Source organism: Rhincodon typus, chromosome 27 (assembly GCF_021869965.1).
Source record: "Rhincodon typus isolate 14 chromosome 27, sRhiTyp1.1, whole genome shotgun sequence".
Taxonomy (NCBI): Eukaryota; Metazoa; Chordata; class Chondrichthyes; order Orectolobiformes; family Rhincodontidae; genus Rhincodon; species Rhincodon typus.
The window spans coordinates 12,609,298-12,635,176 of record NC_063358.1 but is presented as its reverse complement, the minus strand read 5'-3'; the positions used below and the strand labels follow the sequence as shown (position 1 = coordinate 12,635,176).

General features: G+C 41.5%; 1 protein-coding gene across 1 annotated transcript in view; it reads right to left on the bottom strand.

Annotated features, from left to right (window-relative positions):
* Nucleotides 1–983: 983 nt before the first annotated feature.
* Nucleotides 984–25,879, bottom strand: part of mfsd2ab (major facilitator superfamily domain containing 2ab) — a 44,785-nt gene continuing 19,889 nt past the window's right edge. The window contains exons 4-10 of the mRNA XM_020522655.2: nt 17,251–17,383; nt 14,187–14,265; nt 13,413–13,582; nt 11,649–11,739; nt 6,067–6,188; nt 2,813–2,896; nt 984–992 (exon numbers count right to left, since the gene is read on the bottom strand). Of these exons, the coding sequence (XP_020378244.2) occupies nt 984–992; nt 2,813–2,896; nt 6,067–6,188; nt 11,649–11,739; nt 13,413–13,582; nt 14,187–14,265; nt 17,251–17,383 (688 nt within the window). The remainder of the gene's footprint in view (nt 993–2,812; nt 2,897–6,066; nt 6,189–11,648; nt 11,740–13,412; nt 13,583–14,186; nt 14,266–17,250; nt 17,384–25,879) is intronic.

Here is a 25,879-nt window from a genome sequence, read left to right as displayed (position 1 = left end):
CTGACCTATCCCCTCCCTACCTCCCCCCTACACTCACCTTTACTGGCGGGTCAGGCAGCATCCGTGGAGAGAGAGAGAGAGAGAGAGCAAGCTCGCTATCTCTGATGAAGAGTCATCTAGACTCAAAATATTAGCTTGCTTTCTCTCCATGGATACTGCCTGACCTGCTGTGATCTCCAGCATTTTTGCTTTCAGCACAGATTCTAGCATCTGCAATAATTTGCTCTTAACTTGCGTGCTGTTTGTTCGGGTTTACCCAAAAGAACATCCAGATCCAGATCCAGATTACTGAATGAACCCCAAGTCGATTAATGGACTTTTGTTTAAATTCATCTATAAAATATAGTTGCCCAAATAAAGTTAGATGTAGCTTTTATTCCCAAAAATAATTATCATTTGAATTATTTGCAAATCATTTGAAAGGCTAGATTCCAAGAGAATGAGCTCACTACAATTTCTTCTTTATTCCTATGACAAGGCCACATCCCATGTCTTGGAAAGGAGTCTGTACCTCGCCCTTTCGATTCCACGCAAAGCTTTTAACAGTCTCTTAATTCAAAAGAGAGGCACCCCCACCCTCCAGTACAACAATAACAAACTAAAGCTGACAGTTACATTGTAAACTTAGTCAAACATACGCCTAATGGCAAAAGGCTCTTTCAGAAATAGTTTTCCTTCCAAAAAGTCTGCAAGTGGCACAACTGCCTCTAAAGTTATTACTGTTGAAGAGTGATATTGAAGGTTGAAACATTGGAGGAGGACTACACTCTAAAGGACTCCAATTCTGCTTCAAGAATGTCCACGCACTTTAGCAGCAAGCTGCCTGTGTCTCAGTGTCCCTTACCCTGAATTTGAATGGTCGCTAGGGACCTTTAATTCAATTTTGAATTCCACCAGCCACTTTTGAAACCTTTACTTTTACTGAAAAAGTGTCTATCACTCAGTGAAGTTTGTATAAAAGAATACACATGCGCTTCTCCATATCACGATGCCTGGGAAACAGCAGAACAAAGGCATCACTGTTCAGCTCAAGGACACCCACATTCTATTCATATTTCACTATTAGCCAAATGCGAATGCTGTGGTTACAACTGAAAGGGACATGATTTGCCGTGCAAAGTTGTTCATTATAATCTAAAGTTACTTGAGCAGCTTTAGAAATTATAGAAATGAAGGGATGTCTGTAGACAAAACAAAACTAATGAAGCATTACTGTGCATCTTCTCTGCTGAATCAAATAATGTTTGTATTTAGCCAGCAGTTGCATTTTTTTACATCATGGGATAAGGCTTTTTCTCCTGTGTTCAACATTGTATCTACTTTTGTGAAGCATTTTTCTCTTTCTGGACTAACTACCCTAATATAGTTTAGGGAGAAATTCTGATCAACAGCAAAGGATTGGTAAAAGTAGGCTCAGTTTCCCTGAATGGATCCACTCAAGACCCCACATTATTTGAAACTTTTTTACTGCTCTAACTGTTGCTTGCATTCTACCTCTCTCTATTGGAATGATGCTCCTACTTGCAGAGGCTTCAGGCAGCTGTCTGACTCCCATCAGTGTCAGTGTTACCCAGCTACACCTCAATACAGTCTCTTTGTTTCCCAGGGCAGTATCTGCAGCTTGCACAGAAAAAAAAAGACACCTCTCTATCTTTGCCTCACATGGAACACTCACTGTCTTGACAAGTACTGGTAGTGCCACAGTAGGGGAGGAGATGGCCTAGCGGTATTATTGCTGGTCTGTTAATCCAGAAACCCAGATAATGTTATGGGAACCTGGGTTCAAATCCTGCCATGGCAAATGGTGGAATTTGAATTCAATTTTTAAAAAAAACTAGATTTAAGAGTCTAATAATGACCATGAATACATTGTCAGGGAGGGAAAGAAGCCATCTGGTTCACTAATATCCTTTAGGGAAGGAAACTGCCATCCTTACCTGGTCTGGCCTACATGTGACTCCAGACCCACAGCAATGTGGCTGTCTCTTAACTGTCATCTGGGCAATTAGGGATGGACAATAAATGCTGCGTGGTCAGCAATGTCCTCATCTCGTGAATGAATAAGAAAAAAAGTAAAATGTGTTGCAATGTGCTCCGTGATCAAAAACATCTTGGCTCCCACAGGTAATGTAAAGACTTTTCAGAACGAGAGTTTGGCAACCTCACAGCTGAATCGGCATCCAGGCAGCAGTTTTGTTTATTGTTCTGTGGTACATGCACCAACCTCAGTATTGCTCCCCTCCAGAATCCCTCCCACACTCCCAAACAGTGTTCACCCACAGCTGATTCTTCCTATGCTGCCAACAAAAGAATTTACCATTCTCAGTTGTAACTAACTTCTCCCCAAAACACCATCAGTTGTTTCTGCTTTTAGTTGCTGTCTGATCTGTGTGCAATTTTTTTTATTTTATTGACATTTTTGTCAGTGCTTCTTCACATATCTCTCTTTCTTTTGCTCTAATACTTCAACTTTCATTCCTTCTCTTTCCTGTTTACATCTGTAAAATTTCCTACTCTAATTTGTCCTTTCTCCCAACTGTGAAGCTCCAAAATACTTTATCGCCCACAATCTTTCCTTTTTCCTATGACCTTCCAGTCTTTGAAATTGGTTCTCCCAATTTCCAATTTCCTTCGTCTCCAAGTTTACTTTTCTAACCCGTTGTTTCTTAATTAAAGTGATTGTGAGAAGTGATGAGGATCTCACTGATGAGGCTAGAAATGGCGACAGTTGCTAATTTTTGCAAAGTTAGCTCATAGCACAATCCAACATGAAGTTGTTACTACTGCATAAAGGCATAACTTACACTCTTACCATGATAACCAGCAGTATATTCTGGAAGTCATTGGGAAAACCCAGTGTGTAGGAGCAGTACAGTGCGTAATTCCCTTCCAACAGCTAAAAGAAGAGTTTATAATCATTTAGAATATTTTGAACTGTAAATCAGAAATGTACAATATACAACAAGTAGCTGAACTTATCATAGAATCCCTACAGTGTGGAAACAGGCCATTTGGCCCATCAGGTCCACACCAACCCTCTGAGGAGCATCCCACCCAGACCCACCCTGTACATTTCCCACCCTAAACACTACAGACAATTTAGCATGGCCAGTCCACCTAGCCTGCACATCTTTGGACCTTAGGAGGAAACCGGAGCACCCGGAGGAAACCCATGCAGACACAGTGAGAATGTGCAAACTCCACACAGTCGCCTGAGGCTGGAATTGAACCCGGGTCCCTGGTGCTGTGCGGCAGCAAGTACTAATCACTGAGCTACCATGTTGCCTTATGACCCTAACGCATATATTGCTTTGTGGGATACTCAGTTTTCAACCATAAGATGTAGGAGCTGAAGTAGGCCATTCAGCCCAGAGTCTGCTCAGCCATTCACTGAGATCATGGCTGAGCTGATACTCCCCAACTCCACCTCCCTGTCTTTACCCAAAACCCTTGTTTTATTTGTTCATCTGATGTGGATGTTGGTAGCCAAGCCTCAACCTCCCAGAGGGCAGGTTAAAAATGAACCACGTAGTGATGGGTCTGGGGTCACATGTAGGCCAGATCAGGTAAGGATGGCAGATTTCCTTTCCTAAATGACATGAGTGAAGCAGTTGAGTTTTAACAACAATCAATAGTCATTACATGTCATCATTTAACTTCCCTCTTTTATTGCAGACTTGTACAAAATTCAGATTTCACCATCTGCCGTCATAAAGTCATATACGGTGAGATCCGATCACATATTCTCAGAATATTAGTTAGGGGCTCTGGATTGCTATTCCAATGACATTATCACCTCACCAATGTCTCCTCCCTATTCAGCGCACCGACGTCCCCCCCCCGCCATCAAACATACACACAGACACCGGTACACACACAGACACATCTAAAGCAATAAATTGCCCAACTTCTTTATGCTTCCTCTTTCGAGAACTTAGAAACAATTTGATAGGCAAATTTCCACCTTCTACTGCATAATTTCTTTTACAGATTTATCTGCACTTTGTACACTGCTGCATTGCCTATGCCCCAGTGCAGTGTTGTGGCGTCCTGGCCCCAGTGCATATTTGCTGTGAATGCTTAATTGTGTAATATTCCTCTGTCTACTATTCTAAGACAAACAGGGAATTGGCTAAAATACCATCCCATTTTTGAACTTCCCTTCCTTTCCAAGATACCATTGGCATGCCACCATCATCCAGATCCACGCTCACTCACTCAAATCTCTGAATTGTTAAAAGCATTTTTCCAGCTCTTCCCCCAAGACATTAGAGCAGAAGTAGGCCATTCAACCCATCAAGTCTGTTCTGCCATTTAACCAGATCATTGCTGATCTGATAATCCACAATCCCATTTCTGGCTAAAAATCCATCTCTCTCAGCCTTGAATATACTTAACAGTCCAGCCTTGACAGCCTCCAATGATAAAGAATTCCTCAGATTCACGATCCTCAGAGAAGAAATTCCTCCTGTCTTAAATGTGTGACCCCTTATTCTGAGATTATGCCCTCTAGTCCGAGACTGTCTCACAAGGGGAAATAATCTCTCTGCATCTACCCTATAAAATCCTCTTAGAATCTTGTATGTTTCAATCAGGTTGCCTCTCATTCTTCAAAACTGCAATTAGTACAGCCCCAACCTACTGAATGTCTCCTTATAAGAGAGTCCCTCCATACTTGGTATCAACCTATTGAATGTTCGTTGGATAGCCTCCAATGCCAGTGCTTCTTCCTTAGAGAAGGAACCCAAAACTGTTCATAGCATTCCAGCTGTGGTCCGACTAGTGCCTCATGTTCCTATTTTTATATCCCACTCCCTTTGAAATAAAGGCCAATATTCCATTTGGCTTCCCAGTTATCTGCTGAACTTGGTTGCCAGCTTTTTGTGATTCGTGCACAAGGACTCTAATGTCCCTCCGTTCTTTGGCTTTCTGCAGTCTTTCTCCATTTTATTCCCGTGGCACTGGAACAGTTCTAACTGGTCAGAAATGACAATTTTCTATGATGGTGACCATGCTGCATTATCCTTCATTGTCTTATTCTTCACTTTGATTGGCCACATATGCAGTTAATTCATAAATCAGCCATGACCACTGGATTGCAGAGTGAAATGGCCTCTCCCAGTCTGGGTTCCTGCCTCATTTTTGTCTAATTCTTCTCCATTGTCGCCACAGTGGCATTGCCCTCTCTCATCAATCTAATTGTGGCCACAGTAGTTCTAGCCACAGCTTTCTGTCCATGACAAAACCACCTCAGAAATTCCCAATGGACTCACCCTCATTTACAAAGTTGCCCCTTCATGATATCACCCACAGGTTTACGTGCACAAGTAACTGACGACCTACAGTTCGACCTCTTTATCATCCCCATCCACGGGGAGGTGATGGTCTAGTGGGATTATTACCAGGCTGTTAATCCAGAAACTCAGCTAATATTCTGGAGACCTAGGTTTGAAACCCACCACAGCAGATGGTGAAATTTGAATTCAATTAAAAAAAAAAGTCTGGAATGAAGAGTCTAATGATGAATCCATTGTCAATTGTTGGAAAAACCCATCTGGTTCACTAATGCCCCTACCTGGTTTGGCTGACATGTGACTTCAGACACACAGCAATGTGGTTGACGCTCAACTGCCCTCTGGGCAATTAGGGTTGGGCAATAAATGCTGGCCTGGCCAGTAACGCCCTTATCTCATGTATGAATAATAAAAGAAAATCAAATTCTTTGAGCCATCTGAATTTTGCTCAACACGTTACCTCAGATGAGCAGCAATTCCCTCGAGCTAGACACAGATAGGTTAGTCCTGAGCTTTGGTTTTTGAACCCTCTCCTTCCCACACTGTTGTCAGTGTAAGAGATGGATAATAGGCTCTTTGCAATACTGCCAATCTGCTTGACATGGAGTTAAATGTTCACCCTGCATTTCTCCATTAAGTATTGCACCAGTCACTCTTCTACATTTCACATAAGTGCCTCAACCAGATTGTGATTGTTTGACAACTAAATCACAATCAGCAAGAACAATTCAATTATTATTTTGGACATTCTGTTCAGAAGTATTCATCGTACCATAAATGCCAATGATGTAAACAGGAAGCCAATGATCAACTTCACATAAGGTCCATGACTCATTACGAGTTTCAGTCCTTTCCAAAAGGAGTAGGACTTCTGTGCTTTTCTGTTATATGGCTCTTGAAACAGAAATAAAAGATTACAATGACATATTAAGTTTATAGCCAGTTACACAAAAAAATTCTTAAAGAAATATATATAATTTCCCTGTGTGCTATTTTAAAGTAGGTCTTACAAAGAACAAAAAACAGTACAGAACAGGAACAAAATAAAAACTGAATGAACTATGGATGCTGTACATCAGGAACAAAACCAGAAGTTGCTGGAAAAGGTCAGCAGGTCTGGCTTTTGAGGAAAGCCTGAGGAAGGGTCACTGGACCTGAAACAATAACTCTGTTCTTTCTTCACAGATGCTGCCAGACCTGCTGAGCTTTTCCAGCAACTTTTAATTTTGTTCCAGCACAGGAACAGGCCCTCTGGCCCAACAAGACTGCATTGACACATAACATCTTTCTAAACGAAAAACCTCTTACCCCATGCAGTCTATATCACTCACCTTCCTGCTCATTCACATATTCTTAAGATGTCTCTTGAATGTTGCTATTGCGTCTGTTTGTATCACCTTGTCTGTTAAACTCATAGCTCTCAGTAAAAATTAGCATGTGCGTTAAACATTCATATGAACAGCTCTGATTGTGATTTGTCCCCTAATATCAATTAAACTTGCACTTTTGTTCTAATATTAACCTTTCCTGGAAATTACAGCACCAGATCTAGCTAAATTAGTATCACTGCTTTACAGTTTAACAGCATTCTATCAGGGGCATTGTGAGAACTAGGGCTATGGAGAGAAAACAGTTTGCAATTCTATAGTGATGACAGATGTTGAAATGAGCTCTCTACCAGGATGAGATATCAAATTAATTCTACTGATCTTTATCATAGGAATCTAAATCTTGAATAGTTATCAACTTCAGGAAATAAGCTGTTTGCCTTCTTGGTCCTTTCCCATATCCTTTGAAGAATGATTAGTTCATTTCCTCTGGGTTTGGGAAATGGTTAGATGTCTGAGTTTGATGTTATACTCCTGGAGTAGCAGACAACCTCAGATCAGGAACATAATATTATGCACCAAGTGGAAATGCGTCAAATCACTTGCTTGGCAGTCCCACACCATAAAGATAGTGCCTGATTCGGTTTCTACTCTTGGCCATTGGGCTTCCCACCCACGCTATACAAAGCTTGCCAAACATGCTCTCATGAAGATCACTGACGTCTTGTACAACTACTCTGTTTTCAGCCTGTCTTTAATGTTTAAACAAGTCAGCATGTCACTAGTTGCTTAGTGCTACCTAAGCAGTCCAGGCAAGATTGGCCATGCAATACAAAAACATTCGTGACAAATAACAGTGTATTATGCACAACACAGCAGAACCTGTATTTGACTTGCCCTTCACTCATTAAAATGAATAAATAATCAATTGAAATAATCAATTTGGATTGGGCTAGCGCAATTAATATACTAAAATGATTGATGCCTTCTTGGAGGCAGTACTGTTCAAACCTGGGTCCCTGGTGCTGTGAGCTAAGCACTGAGCCACCATGCTGACCTTTTGATGGGTGATCTCCTGAGAGGAGCAAAGAAAATCCAGTTCCATCTCTTCTTTGTGTCCAAATCCATACTAAAGTAGGTCATTAAGGGCCAGATGTCTGAGCAAACAAGGAGTATGTTTTGGTATCTGTTTCTCTGGTCCCCTGTCTTCCTCATAATTTTCAGTAACTGTCCAAATTTGTTCAAGACCAAACCCACATCACAATTTAAAATAAACAAGAACTGCTGGAGAAACTCAGTAGGTCTGGCAACATCTGTAGAGGGAAAAACAGAATTAACATGTCGAGTCTGGTAATGATTTCTTACAAACCCAAAGAAAAGTCATGACTCATCATAGAATCCCTACAGTGTGGAAACAGGCCCTTTGGCCCAACAAGTCCACACCAACCCACAGAGCATCCCACCCAGACCCATCTCCCTATAACCCACCTAATCTACACATCCCTGAACACTGCGGGCAATTTAACATGGCCAATCCACCTAGCCTGCACATCTTTGGACTGTGGGAGGAAACCGGAGTACCCGGAGGAAACCCACACAGACACGGGAAGAATGTGCAAACTCCACACAGACAGTCGCCCGAGGGTGGAATCAAACCTGGGTCCCTGGCGCTGTGAGGCAGCAGTGCTAACCACTGAGCCACTGTAATGAACTCAAAACTCGTTTCTCTCTCCAAAGATACTGCTGGACCTGCTGGGTTTCTCCAGCACTCTGTTTTTATTTCAGATTTTCAATATATTCAGTATTTTGCTTTCATCCACATCACGATACTGTTTCAATGGTGGAATCTTTTGACACCAATCCTTACAATCTCACTCACCATGAAAATAGCAGTGATTGTAGGATGCAGAAAGCCAACTTCAAGGAATTGTGAGGAAGACTGGGGACCAGAGAAACAGATACCAAACATACTCCTTGTTTGCTTAGACATCTGGCCCTTAATGACCTACTTTAGTATGGATTTGGACACAAAGAAAAGATGGAACTGGATTTTCTTTGCTCCTCTCAGGAGATCACCTTGCATGGTGGCTCAGTGCTTAGCTCACAGCACCAGGGACCCAGGTTTGATTCCACCCTCGCATGACTCTCTGTGTGAAGTTTGCACATTGTCTCTGTGTCTGCATGGGTTTCCTCTGGTTTCCTCCCACAGTCCAAGGTTGTGCAGATTAGGTGGATTGGCCGTGGGAAATGCAGGGTTACAGGTTTGGGTAGGAGGGTTGGTGTGGATTTGATGGGCTGAATGGCCCGCTTTGACACTATAGGGATTCTGTAATTGACTGGATGAAGTGCAATGTTGCACCAAGCTCCTTTGGACATTTCTTTTTTCCTCATCCTGCTTTAGAAGTGGTTCCTATTACTGAAGGAGTCAAGAGCATTGTGTACTTGTTTGATCTTTTGTATCAGGGTTGTTCTATTTTAAAGGAAGCACTTACAATGTAATTTCCCTTTAGTTCAATGTCTGCTGTGACCAATTAAAAACTGAGGAATTATAAGGAGCTACATGGTGAGCAACATTGGATGCTTCTTTGATCAAATACAGCTCACACTTCAGACAGTTTTCTGCTCCTATGATGCTGCTTGGCCTGCTGTGTTCATCCAGCTCTACACCTTGTTGTCTCAGTGAATAGTTAGCATTTGTTTGGGAGGTTATAAGACTGCATACTTTTCCAAAGAAGTCAAAAGGACCATTCTTTCCCAGTCCCTTTTAAAGAAGCTGAAAGGTCACTGACTGCAGGCCAACAAAGAATTTTTTTAAAAAAAGGTGCCCATTCTCAACCTTGTGGCATGTAAATTATTGGAGTGACATGGACTGTCGGAAACTCACCTTATGGGGGCAAAAACACTGATGGTGAATTAGAAAAATATAGAAATATATTTAAAAAATTTGCATGGGCATAGGGAAAAACGTAGGCAGTGTGATTAATTCATTAACTATTTCGCAGACAAAATGGACTCAATGACCTCTGTGCTGTATCATTCCCTGATTGTATGATGATAAACTATCACAAGGTAGTATGTGAATAGATTACTGAATATGTAGGTCTGCAGCCGAATTTACAGCAAGATTTCAGCAGGGCCAAACAGCAGCAATGCAAAATCAATCACTGCATTTTTTTTGTGATAGATAGCACTTCAGCACACGGTAAAGCTGAGCAGTGCAATTGCCCATGGCTAGAATAATCTATGCCTTGATTTATTTATACCTCATCCTTCATTGATTAATGTTACTGGACACCTTTAGAATATTTCACTTCTTATAGTAAACCTAGTTATAACCCAGTCGCAGCAGAACAGGTAATTGATGGGAATGGGCTGGTCTGGTTCACTGACCCCAATGCATTGAATTCAGAATTCTTGTCCTCAGTTATAAATCTATTTAAAGCTGAATGGCATCAAGAACTTTCTCCAACCCCATGTTCTACCTTGGCTGACCAACTTCATCTCGAAACACATTGCTTCCTCCCTTTTGCTCCTGTTTTGGCACAATGTTCAAATTCACTTCCTAATGCTGTCCAATGTCCAGCCATGCAAAAGCACCGTTAAAACTGCGCCTTAAATAATGAATTCAGTCAGCTGCATTAAATTTTTGAAAGCCAGGCATCTCAGTGTGATTTGATAAAGAACCTCAGGTCACTTCTTGCTGATGCACTTATCCAGACATGCTGACCATGTTGCAGGACTGACTACAAGTGGTTTTTAAATGCTTTGTAAAATTGATCCCATTTGAATGTGTGATGAGGAGAGTGGGTAGCAAGAAACCAGTGTTACAAACACACACAATGGAAGGTGCCAACACTTAGGAACTATCAGATCTGGGGAGGGGGAAGAAACAGAGGCTGTAATGGGGAGTGGAGAGAAGTGAAAGGGAGAGAATCAGAGTATGAAACAGGGCAAAAAATTGAAAGCAGCTTTGAATTACTTTTGAAAGCACATCATTTTTGGAAATTATATCATATAGTGCCCCAGTGGAAGTTTTATTTAAACAAGAAATCTTTAGAAAACTCACAAACCTGTGTTAACTTGTAACCATTTCCAAACTGGTCACAGGGACAGGTGAGTTTTATTCATAAATTATGAAAATAGTGTCCCTAATCCTGTACCGGGAGGCGTGAATTCAAGTCCCACCAGCTCCAGAGGTATGTAATAACATTTCTGAACAGGTTGATTAGAAAAGATAGGTTAATGAAAGTAAAAAGGAGGCAGTCGCAATGCTATTTTTCTGCAGAGGAAAAAATAAAATGGTTGTATCCAATTTCATTTTGATTAAGTTTCCCCGCCTCCCTGACCACTGATGGCCCTCAACTGGCTTTGCATGTAAATCAATTGGAGAACACGGGTGATTTCTTGGTGGTGGTTAACATGTGACAAATTACAATGGATGATTTGGAAAGAAAACTTTCATTTGCCTGTAAAAGCACATCTGGGTATAAAGAGAAAAAACAGGTGCTTGCAGGTTCCTTGTGGCAGAGTGGTAGTGTCTCTACCTCTGAGACAGGAGGGCCAGGTTCAAGTCCCATCTGCTCTAGAGTACGTAATAGAATCCCTGAGCAGGTTATTTAGAAATATGTCTATAAAGTGCTTGCAGGGCTAAGGAAGTCTTATCCTCTTGTGGTGCCATGATAGTCTCCCCACTTCTGAACTAGGACTCCTGGGTTCAAGTCCGACCTACTCCAGAGGTGTCAATAACATTGCTAAACGGGTTTCTTAGGAAGCATCTTCATTGCTGTGGTAGGAACTTGATTGAGGGCTCCTCTGATGCAGTGGTTGTGTCCGTCCCTCTATGCCAGGAAGTTCAAGTCCCACCTGCTCTAGTGATATGTAATAACACTTCTGAACAGGTCGATTAGAAAATATATAAAAAGTACTTCCAGCTGTGGAAAGCAGCACAATTTCATTTTGAAGCTTAAAGTTGAGCATAGTTTTAAATGCACCTTCTCTACGTAATAGGTCAAAAACAGTTATTTACCGTCTCTCTCCTGGACTCCAGCAAACAGAATGATGGTGCAGAGAATATACACTGCTCCAATGACTCCAGCTGCCATCATGTAGGCACTTTTCTGTACAGAAAGAAAAAAAAGGACTGGTTATTTGTGGCTTTCTAGAAAGAGAGATAAAAGCAATTGATAACTCTTTATTTTACACACTTTGAACTCCAACATTCAGTGTGAGCTGGGTCTTTATGAACATAGATGAGAGAATACGGTACTGGTAATGTCACTAGACCAGATTCCAGATTGTGCCCTGGGGACAGAGCTTGAAATATCATCATGGCAGTGGAATTTAAATTCAACAAGGAAACAAAAATCTGGAATTGAAATCTAGTCTCGGCTATGTGCCTGTGTTTGCATGGATTTCCTCCGGGTGCTCCAGTCCACAGTCCAAAGGTATGCAGGTTAGGAGGACTGGCCATGTTAAAATTACCCATAGTGTCCAGGGATGTGCAGGCTAGATGGGTTAACCATGGGAAATGCAGGGTTTCAGCATTTGGGTGAGATGCTCTTTCAGACGGTTGGTGTGGACTCGAATGAGCTAAATGTCCTGCTTCCACACAGTAGGGATTCTATGAATATGCTTAACTCTTAACTGCCCTCTGAAATGGCCAAACAAGTCACTCGATTCAAGGGCAAATAGGATGGGCAATAAATGCCAGTCTTACCAGTGACAGATCTCATTAAAACTAGATTCCAGTATATTCCAGTACATTCCCAATGACTGATGTCAGCTTAACTGGCCTGTATTTTCTTGTTTTCTCTCTTCCCTCCTTTCTTGAATAGTGGTGCTACATTTGCTAACTTTCAATTCACTGGGACATTCCAGAATCTTGGGAATTTTAGAAAATTATAGCCAAAGCATCGACTTTCTCTACAGCCACCTCTGTTAGAATCCTAGAATGCAGATGTTCAGGTGCTGGGAACTTGTTAGGTACAATTCTCTCGAGTTTCTCCAGTACTTCTATACTGATAGTAATCATTTTAATTTCCTCACTCATTATTGGCCCCTGGTTTAAATTCTACTTCTGGTGTGTAACTTCAGAATTTGATTAAAGAAGCCAAAGATATGATATTTGTTCAACATCTCTGCTATTTCCTCGTGATATTTTCTATTGTCTTGACTTCTAAGGGAACAACATTTACTTCAGCCACTCTTCCCCTTTTTATGTACATACAAAAGCTCTTACAATCTGTTTTATTTTTACATTCCTGACTAGATTATTTATACTTATTATTTTCCCCTTTTTATCAACTTGTTGGGAGGATTTTGCTGCTTTCTAAATCATTCCCTATCCACAGATTAATATTCTTTGTTGTAGCATTACAAGCTTCTCCTTTTAATCTAACACAATTGTAGATCTACTTAACAAGACAAGATGGATGTTTCTTGCTGAATTTTTCTTTTGCAATGGAATGAAATTTCATCAAAAAGTACTGAACTGCTTCTTCGAAATTCCTTCCCATTTATTTACCACCCTACCTGTTAGTATATTTACCCAATCAACTGTAGCTGGTCTGTGTTTGGCTTTAAGGTTAAAGCTTATGCTTGTGATTGGGGTATGTTGTTTTCAAACTGAACAGGGAATTCACCATTTCCCAGTGGATTTTTCAATATGACACTGCTAATTAACACTGCCTATGTGGTAACATACTATTACTAATCCAGCTCACCAATTTTTATAATGTGAAATTGGATTTTGATATTTCTACCTTTAAAAGCTGGAAACTAAAATACATACCAGCTGACTGATGGATGTGTTGACGTTGTACTGTGTAGTGTTGACTTCAATTGTGGACATTGAAGCATTAATAAATACACTTTCATGAATACATGGGGCATCAGCCCCACCCACAATCTGGCCTTGTATTGCTGTTCCTAATACTGTTCCCAGCACCTCCACAGTCATACCTGCAAAGAAAAGTAGCAATTATTTATTTCCATAGTAACTCACCTTCAAATACTTAGAAGTGGAGAATCTATCAGGTAAACGGGTTAAAATGTCCTCAAGGACTCTGTAGCCTAAGAATTAATGTCAGTCTGGAGGTCTCCAAGAATAGTTATAAGAAACGTAAATATTTTTCTGTTCACACCACAGATACTCCTCATTTTCTCTACAATCCAGAATTATTTTAGTATCAGCATTGTGGTTTTTAATACCTTTGAACTCCAGAGTATTATTTGAGTGGTTGTTAAATCACATTAAATCAGCTTTCTGCAGGTGCAGCAAGTGAATTTAATCTTGCATAGATAAAATGGCAGAATTTAAACAGATTGAGGACTGTGGAAACAAACCAGGTCACTCTCAAAAATCAGAACTATTCCCAGAAATATTCTGCTCAATCGAGCTTAATTTTACCTTGCTGACGAAAACTACAAAACATTGAGCTCACAATCAGAGAAATACAACAATGGCAGTGATTCAAATTAATATTTTAAAAGAAATAAGTAAAATAACAGACATGCTAAAATTAGTGTTACAAACTCACTAATACAATGAAAAAGGCTTACTCACGATATGCTGTTGCAGAGTCCCTCTCCTTTTGATCTGTGCTTATGAACATTGTGAGTGCAGAGTAGGGTACATGGAAGCACTAAGAAAAGAATGGAAAAGTTTGTTTTCAAATACTGACATTTAAAAAACATCCCACTGCAGCATCTCGAAGAAATACAGTACTCCTGTAAGTTAAGAGCCACAGCACAGAACAGAATGAAGAGGTTCAAATACACATCTATCAATGTGGAAAACACTCAAACTAATATTAAACTAATCTAAAATATTATTAGAAGGTTATGGGCTGGATTTTCACACAGTCAGGATGGGTCTGGAATGCTTAGAAAAGCAGGCAGGTCCTGAATACTAAAGTCTCACCCACAATGGTGGTGGTGGCAGTGGTGGTGGTATGGGATACACAGGCAGCATACCCAGATTCAGGAGGGCCAATCAACAGTAATGCTCAGCTCAAACAGATCCATTTTCCAAGGGCCTTTACCCACAATGTGAGATCACTAATTTTATGGACTGCTGTAAACAACTGTGAAGCATGAATGATGTCCAAGTGTCATGATCTGAAGTGGTTTAAAATCCCCGCCTTTTAAAAATGAAAAAAAGAACAGACTTTCAGCTAGAGTATAAAGGCAGGAACTCTCTGCTGGAATGCATTGATGGACAAGCTATCTTGTGTTGTTTGGAAAAAACCACTAATCATCTATTCCTGAAGATTTAATAGATTTCACATATAGACAGGGTAGTTAAAAAGGCATTTGGCACGCTTCCCTTCACTGCTCAGTCCTTTGAGTATAGGAGTTGGGACATTATATTGAGGTTGTGCAGGACATTGGTGAGGCCTCTGCTGGAATACTGTGTCCAGTTCTGGTTGCTCAGTTATAGAAAGGATATTGTCAAGCTGGGGAGGGTTCAGAAGAGTTTTACCAGGATGTTGCTGGGCATGGAAGGTTTGAGTTATAAGGAAAGGCTGGATAGGCTGGGACTTTTTTTGCTGGAGCATTGAACGTTGAGGTGACCTGATAGAAGTTTACAATATAATGAGGTATAGAGAGAGTTGATGGTAGCTGTCTTTTCCCTAAGATGGGGAATTTCAAGAATAGGGGGCACATTGTTAAGGTGAGAGGAGAGAGACTTAAAAAAGACAAAAGAGGCAAATTTTTTACACAGAGAGTGGTTCGCGTGTGGAATGAACTTCCTGATGAAGTGGTGGATGCGGGTATGATTACATTTGAAAGATATTTGGATGGATATATGAATAGAAAAAGTTCGGAGGAATATGGCCCAGGAGCAGGCAGGTGGGGCTAATTTAGTTTGGGATTATGTTCGGTTGTTGGACCGAAGGGTCTGTTTCTGTGCTGTATGACTCTATGACAGTGACTCTATAACATGCCCAATGGGTTGTTGTAACAATGGAGCTCATTATGAATTATTTCCTAAGTTTCAAAAACTCCAGGTGCAGGGGTCGGGCTGATGTTGAAGGCTGATGCCTAAAGGTCTAACAACCTTTTCATGCAACAGGGTTTAAGTCTGAGCCAACCAAACTGCCCCTTCTTGCCACCCTGCCTTTGTGGCCACTTCCAAATCACTTTGGAAACAGTGTATCTGCCCCACCCTCATTTCTCCTGAATGATAATATGGCAGACAAGGGCAATTAGGAATGGGAGCCCCTGTGTACGTGGTGGTGACCCACTTACAACTGAGTGGCGTGTTAAGTCATTTCAGAGGGTAGGTCGAAGTCAAACCAGTTTGTTGTAGGTCTGGGGTCATATATAGGTCAGACTGGGGAAGAACATTGGATGTCCTTCCTTGAAGACATGAGTGAAGCGGATGATTCTTTGATTTTAAATGATAATCGATAGTTTGCTGATCCGTATTAACATGATCTGCATTTCACTTTAATTTTATTAATTAACTGAATTTAAATTCCTCCAGCTACGATGGCGGGATTTGAACTTATGAACACGTGTTGTTGGGCTATTCATTTCAGCCTCTTGATGACTTGTCCAGTAACATTACATTATAGGATGGACCCTCACATGGAACTCAGTGACAAGAATGTTTGCATGCTGGATGCATTACATTCCACTTTGAGCTGGTGCTGCACTCCATGATCCTTTCTAATTCTAATCACACTCTGGAATAAAACATGCCTGTGTGTATAGGAGACTTAGGAAAGCAGAAGAGATTATTGGAGTGGTAGAAAATGCAGGCTGTTTAGTTAGTCCAAGCTGAGCATGAGTATCATGTTAAATGCATGACTCAGATCCTGAATGGAGAATCTATCTTCCATTTGAGAAGGGCTGAGGAAAGGGCAAATGGACTAAAATAAAGCATCAAGAAGGCCACCAACTTTGTATTTATCAAAGATGTTGGCACAATTTTTAAATCACTGACAGGAGCAAAGTAGTAGAGCCAATTCATGCAAATAGACCTGTTTCTGGACATTGAGACTAACAGAACCTTTCCATAATTGGCACAATTCATCATGGTCATTGCAACTTAAATACTTTGGAATAATTGGAAACATTATTCGTACATTGGGAACACTGAATTTTTATGCACTTCCATTGAGAACTGTCACTTTCCCAAAAATCACATGGCACCATCCCAAAGGTAACACACCAGCAGCCAAGTCAAGCAGGTGAAAAGGAATGTTTACAGACAAATAGCCACAGGTACAAATTAGGTTACAGTGGGTTCATATTGTTGAGTCAACTTTGAGAAATAGGTTAGTGCTTCTGGCATTGGTGATGGAATAATTGCTGGTGAATGCTGTATTAGGGTATTGATTTCAGATTCATGAACGTCAAACTTTGGCCTCCTAACAACAGAAGCCAACCAAACTCCCTCAAAGTAAACACGTCTCACTAAGTGTTAAGTGACCATTTACTGAGTTGGATGGAAGTAGAGATACTTATAGCAACTTTTTTTTTAAAAGTTAAGACTAACTCTTTTCTTCAGGCCCAGTAGCAGAGTCATCTGGAAATAATGAATACAAAATTGTGTTTTCCATCGCGTGTCACTGGTTCACCAAATGTAATTGAAATAAACTCCCTTATTAAGTACTTACTGTTTGCAGTGTTTGGAACAAACAGTAGAAGACCAAGTACCAAAGGATTTTTCCAATCTCGGACACATTTCCATCTGGTACATACCACAGGAGAAAGTAAGAGGCAACTGCGAAAGGTGAAGAGCAAACAATCCTGGAAAACAAAGAGAAGTAAACCTCGTTCTAATTTATTTTCAAAATGTTCTAATATACTTAGCTTGACTATTGCCAGCTCCACTGTTGCAATCACAATGCATTGTCCATTGGTAGCTTAATTATCATCTAATACCAGACATAAGTAGCGTCAAACAGCTCTGGCTACAGAAACCAAGACCAAGGTTAGATGTTCAGTTGACAGCTCTAGCCACCTGCAATGTAATACAGCGCCATGTTTTTCTACAGAAATTTAAAATTGCATTTAAAAATGGAAAGCCTTTTCATGATCACCAAATGCTTAATATTGCTTTACAGCTAATGAAATACTTTTCACAAGCACTCGCTGTTGTAATGTAGGAAACACAATAGCGAAGTTGTGCTCAGCAAACTCCCACTAACAACAATATGAAAATTACCAGATAATCTGTTTGTTGTGATATTGATCAAGGGATAAATACTCGGAATAATCCCCATGCTCTTCATCGAATTAGCACCATGGGATATTTGATAAGCAGATGGTGGTTCAGTTTAACCTCTCGTCTGAAAGATGGAAACTTTGACTTTGCAATGGTCCCTCAGTGTCACACTGGAGTGTCAACCCCGATTTTTTTGCCCCATGCCCTGGAGTGGGATTTGAATCAGGAGCTTTGTGACTCCGACTCTAATCTATAATGGACAAATATGTGACTGTAGCCCAGTCCAGTCAGTCTGACTTCACTCCACATCAGTTAGCGTGACAGCAGACAATAACGAACTGGACATATTTTTGCCACAGAACCATGTGCTGTCTGGTTAGCATGTTTGTTGTGCCAGTGAGCATTTCATTACAAGATAACGTGTTGCCTAAAACAGAAAACAGAGGCCAGTTAGCATCCCAGGCATTGTCTGTGGAGAGAGGAAGCTCAGGTTTGCATATCAGGCCAACGAGAAATGTTGCAAATAACCAGCTCACGTGGCAGAGGGCTGGGTTAAAAAGGATGTTCTGAGATGAAATGACAGAAGTGACTAAAAGAGGTTAGAATGAAAGAAGTGGATTGGCTGTTTTATTTTTAGAAAGAAAGGTTATTAGATCACACAAACAGCTAATATTTTGAGATATGTCTACGCTTAGAAATAGACAATCAACCAAAAGCAAAACTTAACTTTACATGACATAGAGGTTATTTTTAATTCAGTAATTATATTCTTTGCCACTGGGACTATCCACCCAGTGACTGATGATAGCCCTGAGTGTAGCCACCATTACTCCCATCAGCTGATGAAGTCGTTGATTCATTTTTTAAAGACAGACAGTCACGATAAGCACCAGAACAGGTGATAAACCCAAAAATAGCTGTCACTCTGACAGCTGTGCGAATGAAGTTACTGCCTGTAACAGAATTGCTCAGGCTGAAAAGTTGTTCATTACAGTTTCAGCTGCTCTGTAGATGACATTTGCACATGCACCAATCCAACGGTTATTCTATATTTGGTAAATAAAAGATAGCTGTTTCAAGAAGCTCATCTCTAAACCGGTGCATATTTCGAACCTTACTCGCAGTCCCTACTGCCTATCTCAATAGCAAACCCAGTTCAGATTTCTCAACTGTTCTGGTTTGAGAGTGTATAAGGTCATACGCACCCTTGACTAGGAACAGTATTAAACACGGTGACAGTATTGGCAGACAATAATGCTCTATGTTAGAATATAAGGTGGGAGAGACACCAATAAATTTGTAGCAGGTTACTTTTAAATTTATTTATTTTTAATCATGAATCCGAATGTTAGCAATCTGCAGTTTGCCATGCAATGATTTGATTTATTGTTGTCACATGCACTGAGATATAGTGAAAAGTGTTGTTTTGCGTGCTCTACAGGCAGATCATACCATACAAAGTGCAGCAGGGTAGCAGGACAGAGTGCAGAATACAGTGTTACGGCCACAGAGAAGGTGCGGAGAGAGAGCTCAGGATTAACATATGAGAAGTGCATTCAAAAGTCTGATAACAGCAGGGAAAAAGCTGTTCTTGAATCTGTTCATATGTGTATTTGAACTTTTATATCTTTTTGCTTCCCGTGCCCAAACTTTTCTCCTTGTTCACTTTCCTACCTCCAAGGCACAACTAACAGATGACCGGTACCTTGCCCGAGCTGCCATTCTTCACCAGGTTATTCCTCGTGATTGACATTAGAGTGAAACTTGTTTGAGCTCCAGTCTCGTGAAGCTAGAAGGATAGGTCAAAGACTGGAAATTTTTATGGTAACCGTCACCCCCAAAACCCTCTTCATCATCTACAAGACATGTGTCACGAGTGTGATGGAATACTCTCCACTTGCCTGGATGCATGCAGCTTCAGCTCTCAAGATGCTTGACACCATTCAGGACAAAGCCGCCTGTTTGACTGACACCCCATCCACCACCTTTAACGTCACTCCCTCCACCACTTAGCAGCAGTGTCTACCATTTCAAGATGCACTGCAGTGATTCACCAAGGCTCCTTAGACAGCACCTTCCAAACCCATGAACTCTACCTCCTAGAAGGACAAAGGCAGCAGATACATGGGAACACCTTTAGGTTCCCCTCTGAGCCATTCACCACTTTGACTAGGAAATACATCGCTGTTCCTTCAGTGTTACTGGGTCAAAATCCTTGAATTCCCTCCCTAACAGTGTTGTGGGTCTACCTGCACCAAATAGAGTTTAACCAGTGAGGTCCAGCCCAACAGTTAGGATCCTGACCTTCAGGAATCAAGGGAGAGAAATCCCACCCTCAGTGATGTAGAACGTCAGATGGTGTGCTGCATATTTCTGATATAGAGCTGACTCCAAGACAACATGCTTGGCAATAGAAACTGAACCACATCATCAACATTAACAGGTCTGCAATGCTCCACCCTCTTCCATCAGGCAGAAGATACAAAAGCTTAAACACTCGTACCAGCAGGTTCAAGAACAGCTTCTTCCCTGCTGTTATTGGACTGCTGAACGGAACTCTCAAATTTAAAATCTAATGTTGATCTTTTTGTGCACCCATAACTTTGTATTCCTTGCTCTGTTCAGTCACCCCATGTTCTTTGTATGTTATGATCTGCCTACAGAAGAAAATTTTTCACTGTACTTGGGTACCTGTGACAATAATAAATCAGTTCAAATCAGGGCATTGTTCCATAAAGTTCAACTGTAAATGGCTCTCAAAGAAAAACGCAGCTGCAAACAGCATAAACGATGCAGTGAATAAAACAGGTGGATAATTATTAGATCAGGCCTGGATAGCATTAAGTATACTGTAGCTGTTACATCTATGTACAGTACACTGTGCTTGAAAGAAATGATTGTGTTTCAGCAGGATAACTTATCATTCCTCCTTAGTCTATCTGAAACTTTATATAACATTCTGAGCACAGCTAGGGAATGAATTTGGTTTTAACCATGTGTTATGTCATGGTAGAACGTTAATTTTGTGTCTAATTCATTCCAAGAATGTAGAATGCAGCATCTGCCTTGACTCTAACAGGAGACTTTGTTTGAAATGTTCTGCATCAATTCTTAATGAAACAAAAACAAAAAATTTTTAAGATTGTCAGACAGAATCAATTAAGAAAGTGGCGATCAAATCAAAACACAAATATAAAGAAAGGTTTTAAGTTGCATGTCGGAAATATGACCGAAAAGGACCAAGCTGCTTCCGAACCAAGACATTAATAAACTGACATGCTGCCTTAGGACAGTTCAGCTCTTACAAGTAACAAGAGCTTTTTCTGGCCGCATTAAAACTTTAATTTTGCTGCGGTTTTGCTCACACTCTGTTTAATTGGAAAGATGAGCTTGCCCAGAAGATCATAAGATCACTGCCTGCATTCCAGTGCAATGTGATCACACGGAACATCAGCACTGAAACAAGACAATGAAGCCCACCCAGTCCATTACAGACTTTATGCTCCACTGTAGTCTCTCCATCTTTCTTCATACAACCATAAGCATCACCCACACTATTCCCTACTCCTCAATTGATTGATTTTACTGTCATGTGTACTGAAATACAGTGAAAAGCTTTGTTTACGAGCGGTACAGGCAGATCACAGCAAGCAAAGGATGTACAGATCAAAAAGACTTGGAGACGTGCAGGTTTAATTATTTGAGACTAGAGTCCATTCAACAGTCTGATAACGGTGGAAAGAAGTTGTTCCTGAGCCTGCAGGTGCATGTGTTCAGGCTTGTGTATCTTCTACCTGATGGAAGAGGTTGTAGGAGATCATTACCGGGGTGCGATGGGTCTTTGATGTTGTTGGCTGCCTTTCTGCAGCAGTGGGCTGTGTAAATGGAGTTCTTGGATGGAGGGTTGGCTTCCGTGTTAGTCTGTGCTATGCACACCACCTTCTGTAGTTTCTTACGGTCCTGGGCAGAGCAGTTGTCATACCAGCTGTTATGCACCCACACAGTTTGCTTTCAATGGTTCATCTGTAGAAGTTGGTGAGGGACCTTATGGACATGCGAAAATTTCCTGAACTGCCTGAGGAAGAAGAGGTGTTGTTGTATCTTCTTGACTGTTGCATCTACGTGGGAAGTCCAGGACAGGTTGTCGGTTATCGTCACTCCGAGGAACTTGGTGCTCTTCACTGTCTCAGCCTCAGTTCCTGTCTTTCTGAAATCGATGATCAGTTCTTTAGCTTTGCCGACATTGAGAGAGAGGTTGTTTACATTACACCGTGTCACCAAGCTCTTTATCTCCTTCTGTATTTTGACTCGTCGTTGTTAGATATCCGTCCCACAATGGTAGTGTCATCAGTGAACTTGTAGATGGCATTCGTTCGGAATTTGGAAACACAGCTGTAGGTGTACAGGGAGTACAGTAGGGGGCTGAGGACGCATCCTTTGGGGGGTGGGGCTCCAGTGTTGAGTGTTGTTGTGGAGGAGGTGCAGTTACCTATTCTTGTGGCCTATGGGTCAGGAAGCTGAGGATCCAGTTGCAGAGGATGGAGCTGAGACTAAGGTCACGGAGTTTTGAGATCAGTCTTAAGGGGATAATGGTGATGAAGGTGGAGCTGTAGTCAATGAACGTAGATGTCCTTGTTGTCCAGATGTTCCAGGGATGAGTGTAGGGCTAGGGATATGGCATCCACTAAGGACCTGTTACGTCAGTAGGCAAATTGTAGAGGATCGAGGCAGGCTGGGAGACTGGAGTTGATGTGGGCCATGACCAGCCTCTCGAAGCACTTTATGATGATTGAGGTCAGAGCCATTGGGCGGTAGTCATTAAGGCACGTTGCAGGTGTTTTCTTGGGTATGGGGATGATGGTGGTCTTCTTGAAGCAGGTGGAGATTTCGGTTTGTAGGAGGGAGAGGTTGAAGATGTTGGTGAATACCTCCACCAGTTGGTCCGCACAGGATCTGAGAGCTCAGCTGGGAACACTGTCCGGGCCCGTCGCATTCCTTGGGTTGATTCCCAGGAAAATCGATCTGACGCCTGCAGCGGTGACAGAGGGAACAGGTGTGTCTGGGACTGTTGGAGCAGGCGTTGCCACGCCGGTGGCGTTCTGCTCAAATCGAGCATAGAGAGCATTGAGCGTGTCAGGGAGGGATGTGTCTTTGTCTTTATCTTACACTGTTTTATTTTGTATTCTGTAATGTCGTTTAGGCCTTGCTGTAGGTGGCGGAAGTCTGTTTTGTAGGTTTAGGCCTCTAACTTGGTGCGGTACTGCTTCATGGCCTCCCGGATGGCTTTGTGGAGGTCATATCTGGATTTTCTATAATGGTCCGTCACCCGACTTGAATGCTGCACGTCTGATCTTCAGTAGGGAGTGGATTTCCTGGTTCATCCAAGGTCTAAGGTTGGGGAACACTCGGATTGATTTCTTTGGTACACAGTCCTCCCCACATTTGCTGATGAAGTCGGTGATGGTGGTCGCGTACTCATCATACGGTCCAGTCCACCGAGTCCAAGCAGGCCCAGAGACGGTCTTCTGCTGCCTCGGACCAGCACTGTACTTTGTTTCATGAAGGATTCTCCTGTTTCAGCTTCTGCTTGTAAGCTGGGAGGAGGAACACAGCGCTGTGGTTGGATTTTCTGAAGTGCGGGTGGGCGGGATAGAGCGGTAGGTGTCTTTGATAGCTGTGTAGCGGTGGTCTGGAATGTTCGGTCCCCTGATGAGGCAGGAGATGTGTTGGTGGTTATTTTGAACAGGGTGGCAGGCACAGCCACAAAGTGGGTGAATCTCTGTTGCCGTGGACCTTGAAGAATCCTATTGCTCTAAACTTAGAGTGTCCCTTGAGGCTGCCATTGGGAAGTGGATAGAAATTGGACATCCCAGCAAAGGATCATCCAGGTCTTGTTTGACACATTGATGTGCAACTATAGGTCAGTAACAGCCTGGAATCATTCTGTCATCTAACATCTCAGGGCCACAGTGGTCTTCATAGCCACTAGCTACTCCACAAAGGCAGTTGTGAAATTAGATCGCAACAGAAGGAAAGCCAACCAAATAAAGCCACAAATAAAATGAAGCACATCTTACTAATCTTCCACAGTCATTTTAAATTGTCTTCCACCTTTTCTCTTCATGTACAACAAGCACATGCAGCTCTTTAGTATTGCTTGGAACATGGACACATAAATAATGATATGGAAAAAAAAAGTGAAAAAAAAGAGAAGTCAAAATGGTTGCAGTTCCTGCAGAATCTTGCCACATTTTCCACTCTTGCCTCTCTGAATCACAATGATACATCCAGTACTTGGCAATGCACACTCTAACCAACAGCCTTAATTGTTGCCCAAGACCAGCACTGTTCGGAAGCCAAGAACAAAATAACTTCAGAAATCTATTGAGCTGCTTGCTCACCAAATAAGGCCTGGAAGTTAAGAATGGAGCATCGTTCACATCAGCAACTATACAGTCCATTCCTTTCCAGGCAAAACCGAGTTCAGACAGGATGGTCAAATTACAAAGCAAGAGAGTTTTTCTTCTATGATAGAAAGGGGGCAATAAAAATGAATGTCCACATAAATAAATTCAAAAAGCATATATACACAACACGCCTTTGTTACCAGCAACAGAAAGTAAAGGATCACCTTTAAAAGGCAATGCTCACACAGTCTGTGAAATCAGACCCACATGCAACGCAGTGCAATTTTCAAGGACACATTCAAGGCTGAGTAAAACAGTCAAATTCAAATTCCATTCCGGGTGAATGTGAAATTTGTATAAAAACTGCAGAATGCGGGATAGTCTAACCCTTTCTTGGATCAAGTGGTAGGAACAGATGCCATGTTTGTCAATAACTAAGCATATTGGGCAGGGAGTTGAAACATTTTCTTTCTGATTGAGCTTGTTTTTTCACCTGATGAATTTGCTCGAGATTATTCCAAGTATCTACAGATCAGCTTCAAAAGGTTTAAGGTCTAATGCAAGTGCTAAACTGTAGAAAAAAAAACTTCCAATATTCCACTAGTTTAGGGTTAATGAGAAGGAAGCCAAGTAGTTGGTCTGAATGCAGAATCGCTGCATGGACGTATAGTATGCTGTAAAAGGAAAAGATTACTGCACAGATAAAGATAATCATCATTTCAAAGTGCACTTTTCTTTCTCAGATCCTGGCAATAGTATTCAGTGTTATCCAGAGTCAGCCCGACATGAAAAATCACGTGGAGCAGATTTCTCATGTTGCAATTCTTACATTATCAATTGCACCTTTCCCTTGAAATAACTATGTTTAAATAAATTTTAAACACTTTTATTCCCTCTTGAAGTGGTGCTGGAAGGACTTTAAACTCAAAAATGCAGCAAAAATGAGTAATTGCAAAATCATGAAAATTTGAAGTACATAGAGCAAACACACAACATATACACAATAGGTTCGTCAGTGCTAATATAGAGATGTTTTAGATTCAGACCCATCATTAGATTAGAGTGTGGCAAAGAGCTCTTTATTGAGACAGGGCAGGAGGAGGGGGAACTGGGAGAAAGCAGACAACATGGAAAGGTTGCCAGTCATGTTGTACTCGCTGGTCACTGCACTGCCTCTTCTTGTATGAGGGAAACCAAACACTGAGTGCATGTGTGGTCACTTTCCTAAAGACCATTATTCCTCTGGATAATGCTGGGAATGTGGAGCAAAGGAAATATTGTCAGGGTGGCCACGGGGAAGAACAATCATCATGGGTTGACATTGTAACTTGAGAAACTGGCAGGAAATGATAGACAGTTGCCTGGCAGGCTTGTTGTTCACTCTTCACCACCTTCTGTCCTTTTAGCATCTTTCATTGTTTCACTGAGGAAGAGTCTTTTAACTTCCTTTGGGATTACCAATTTCCTCCTGCCCCTGATTTGCTGAGCTCTAAGAAAAGGGCTCACTTTCTGATGAAATAACTATATCCTAAATATCTCAGAGATAGCAAGAACTGCAGATGTTGGAGTCAGAGATAACACAGTGTGGAGCTGGAGGAACACAGCAGGCTAGGCAGCATCAGAGGAGCAGGAAAATTGACATTTCGGGTCGGGACCCTTCTCAGATCCTGG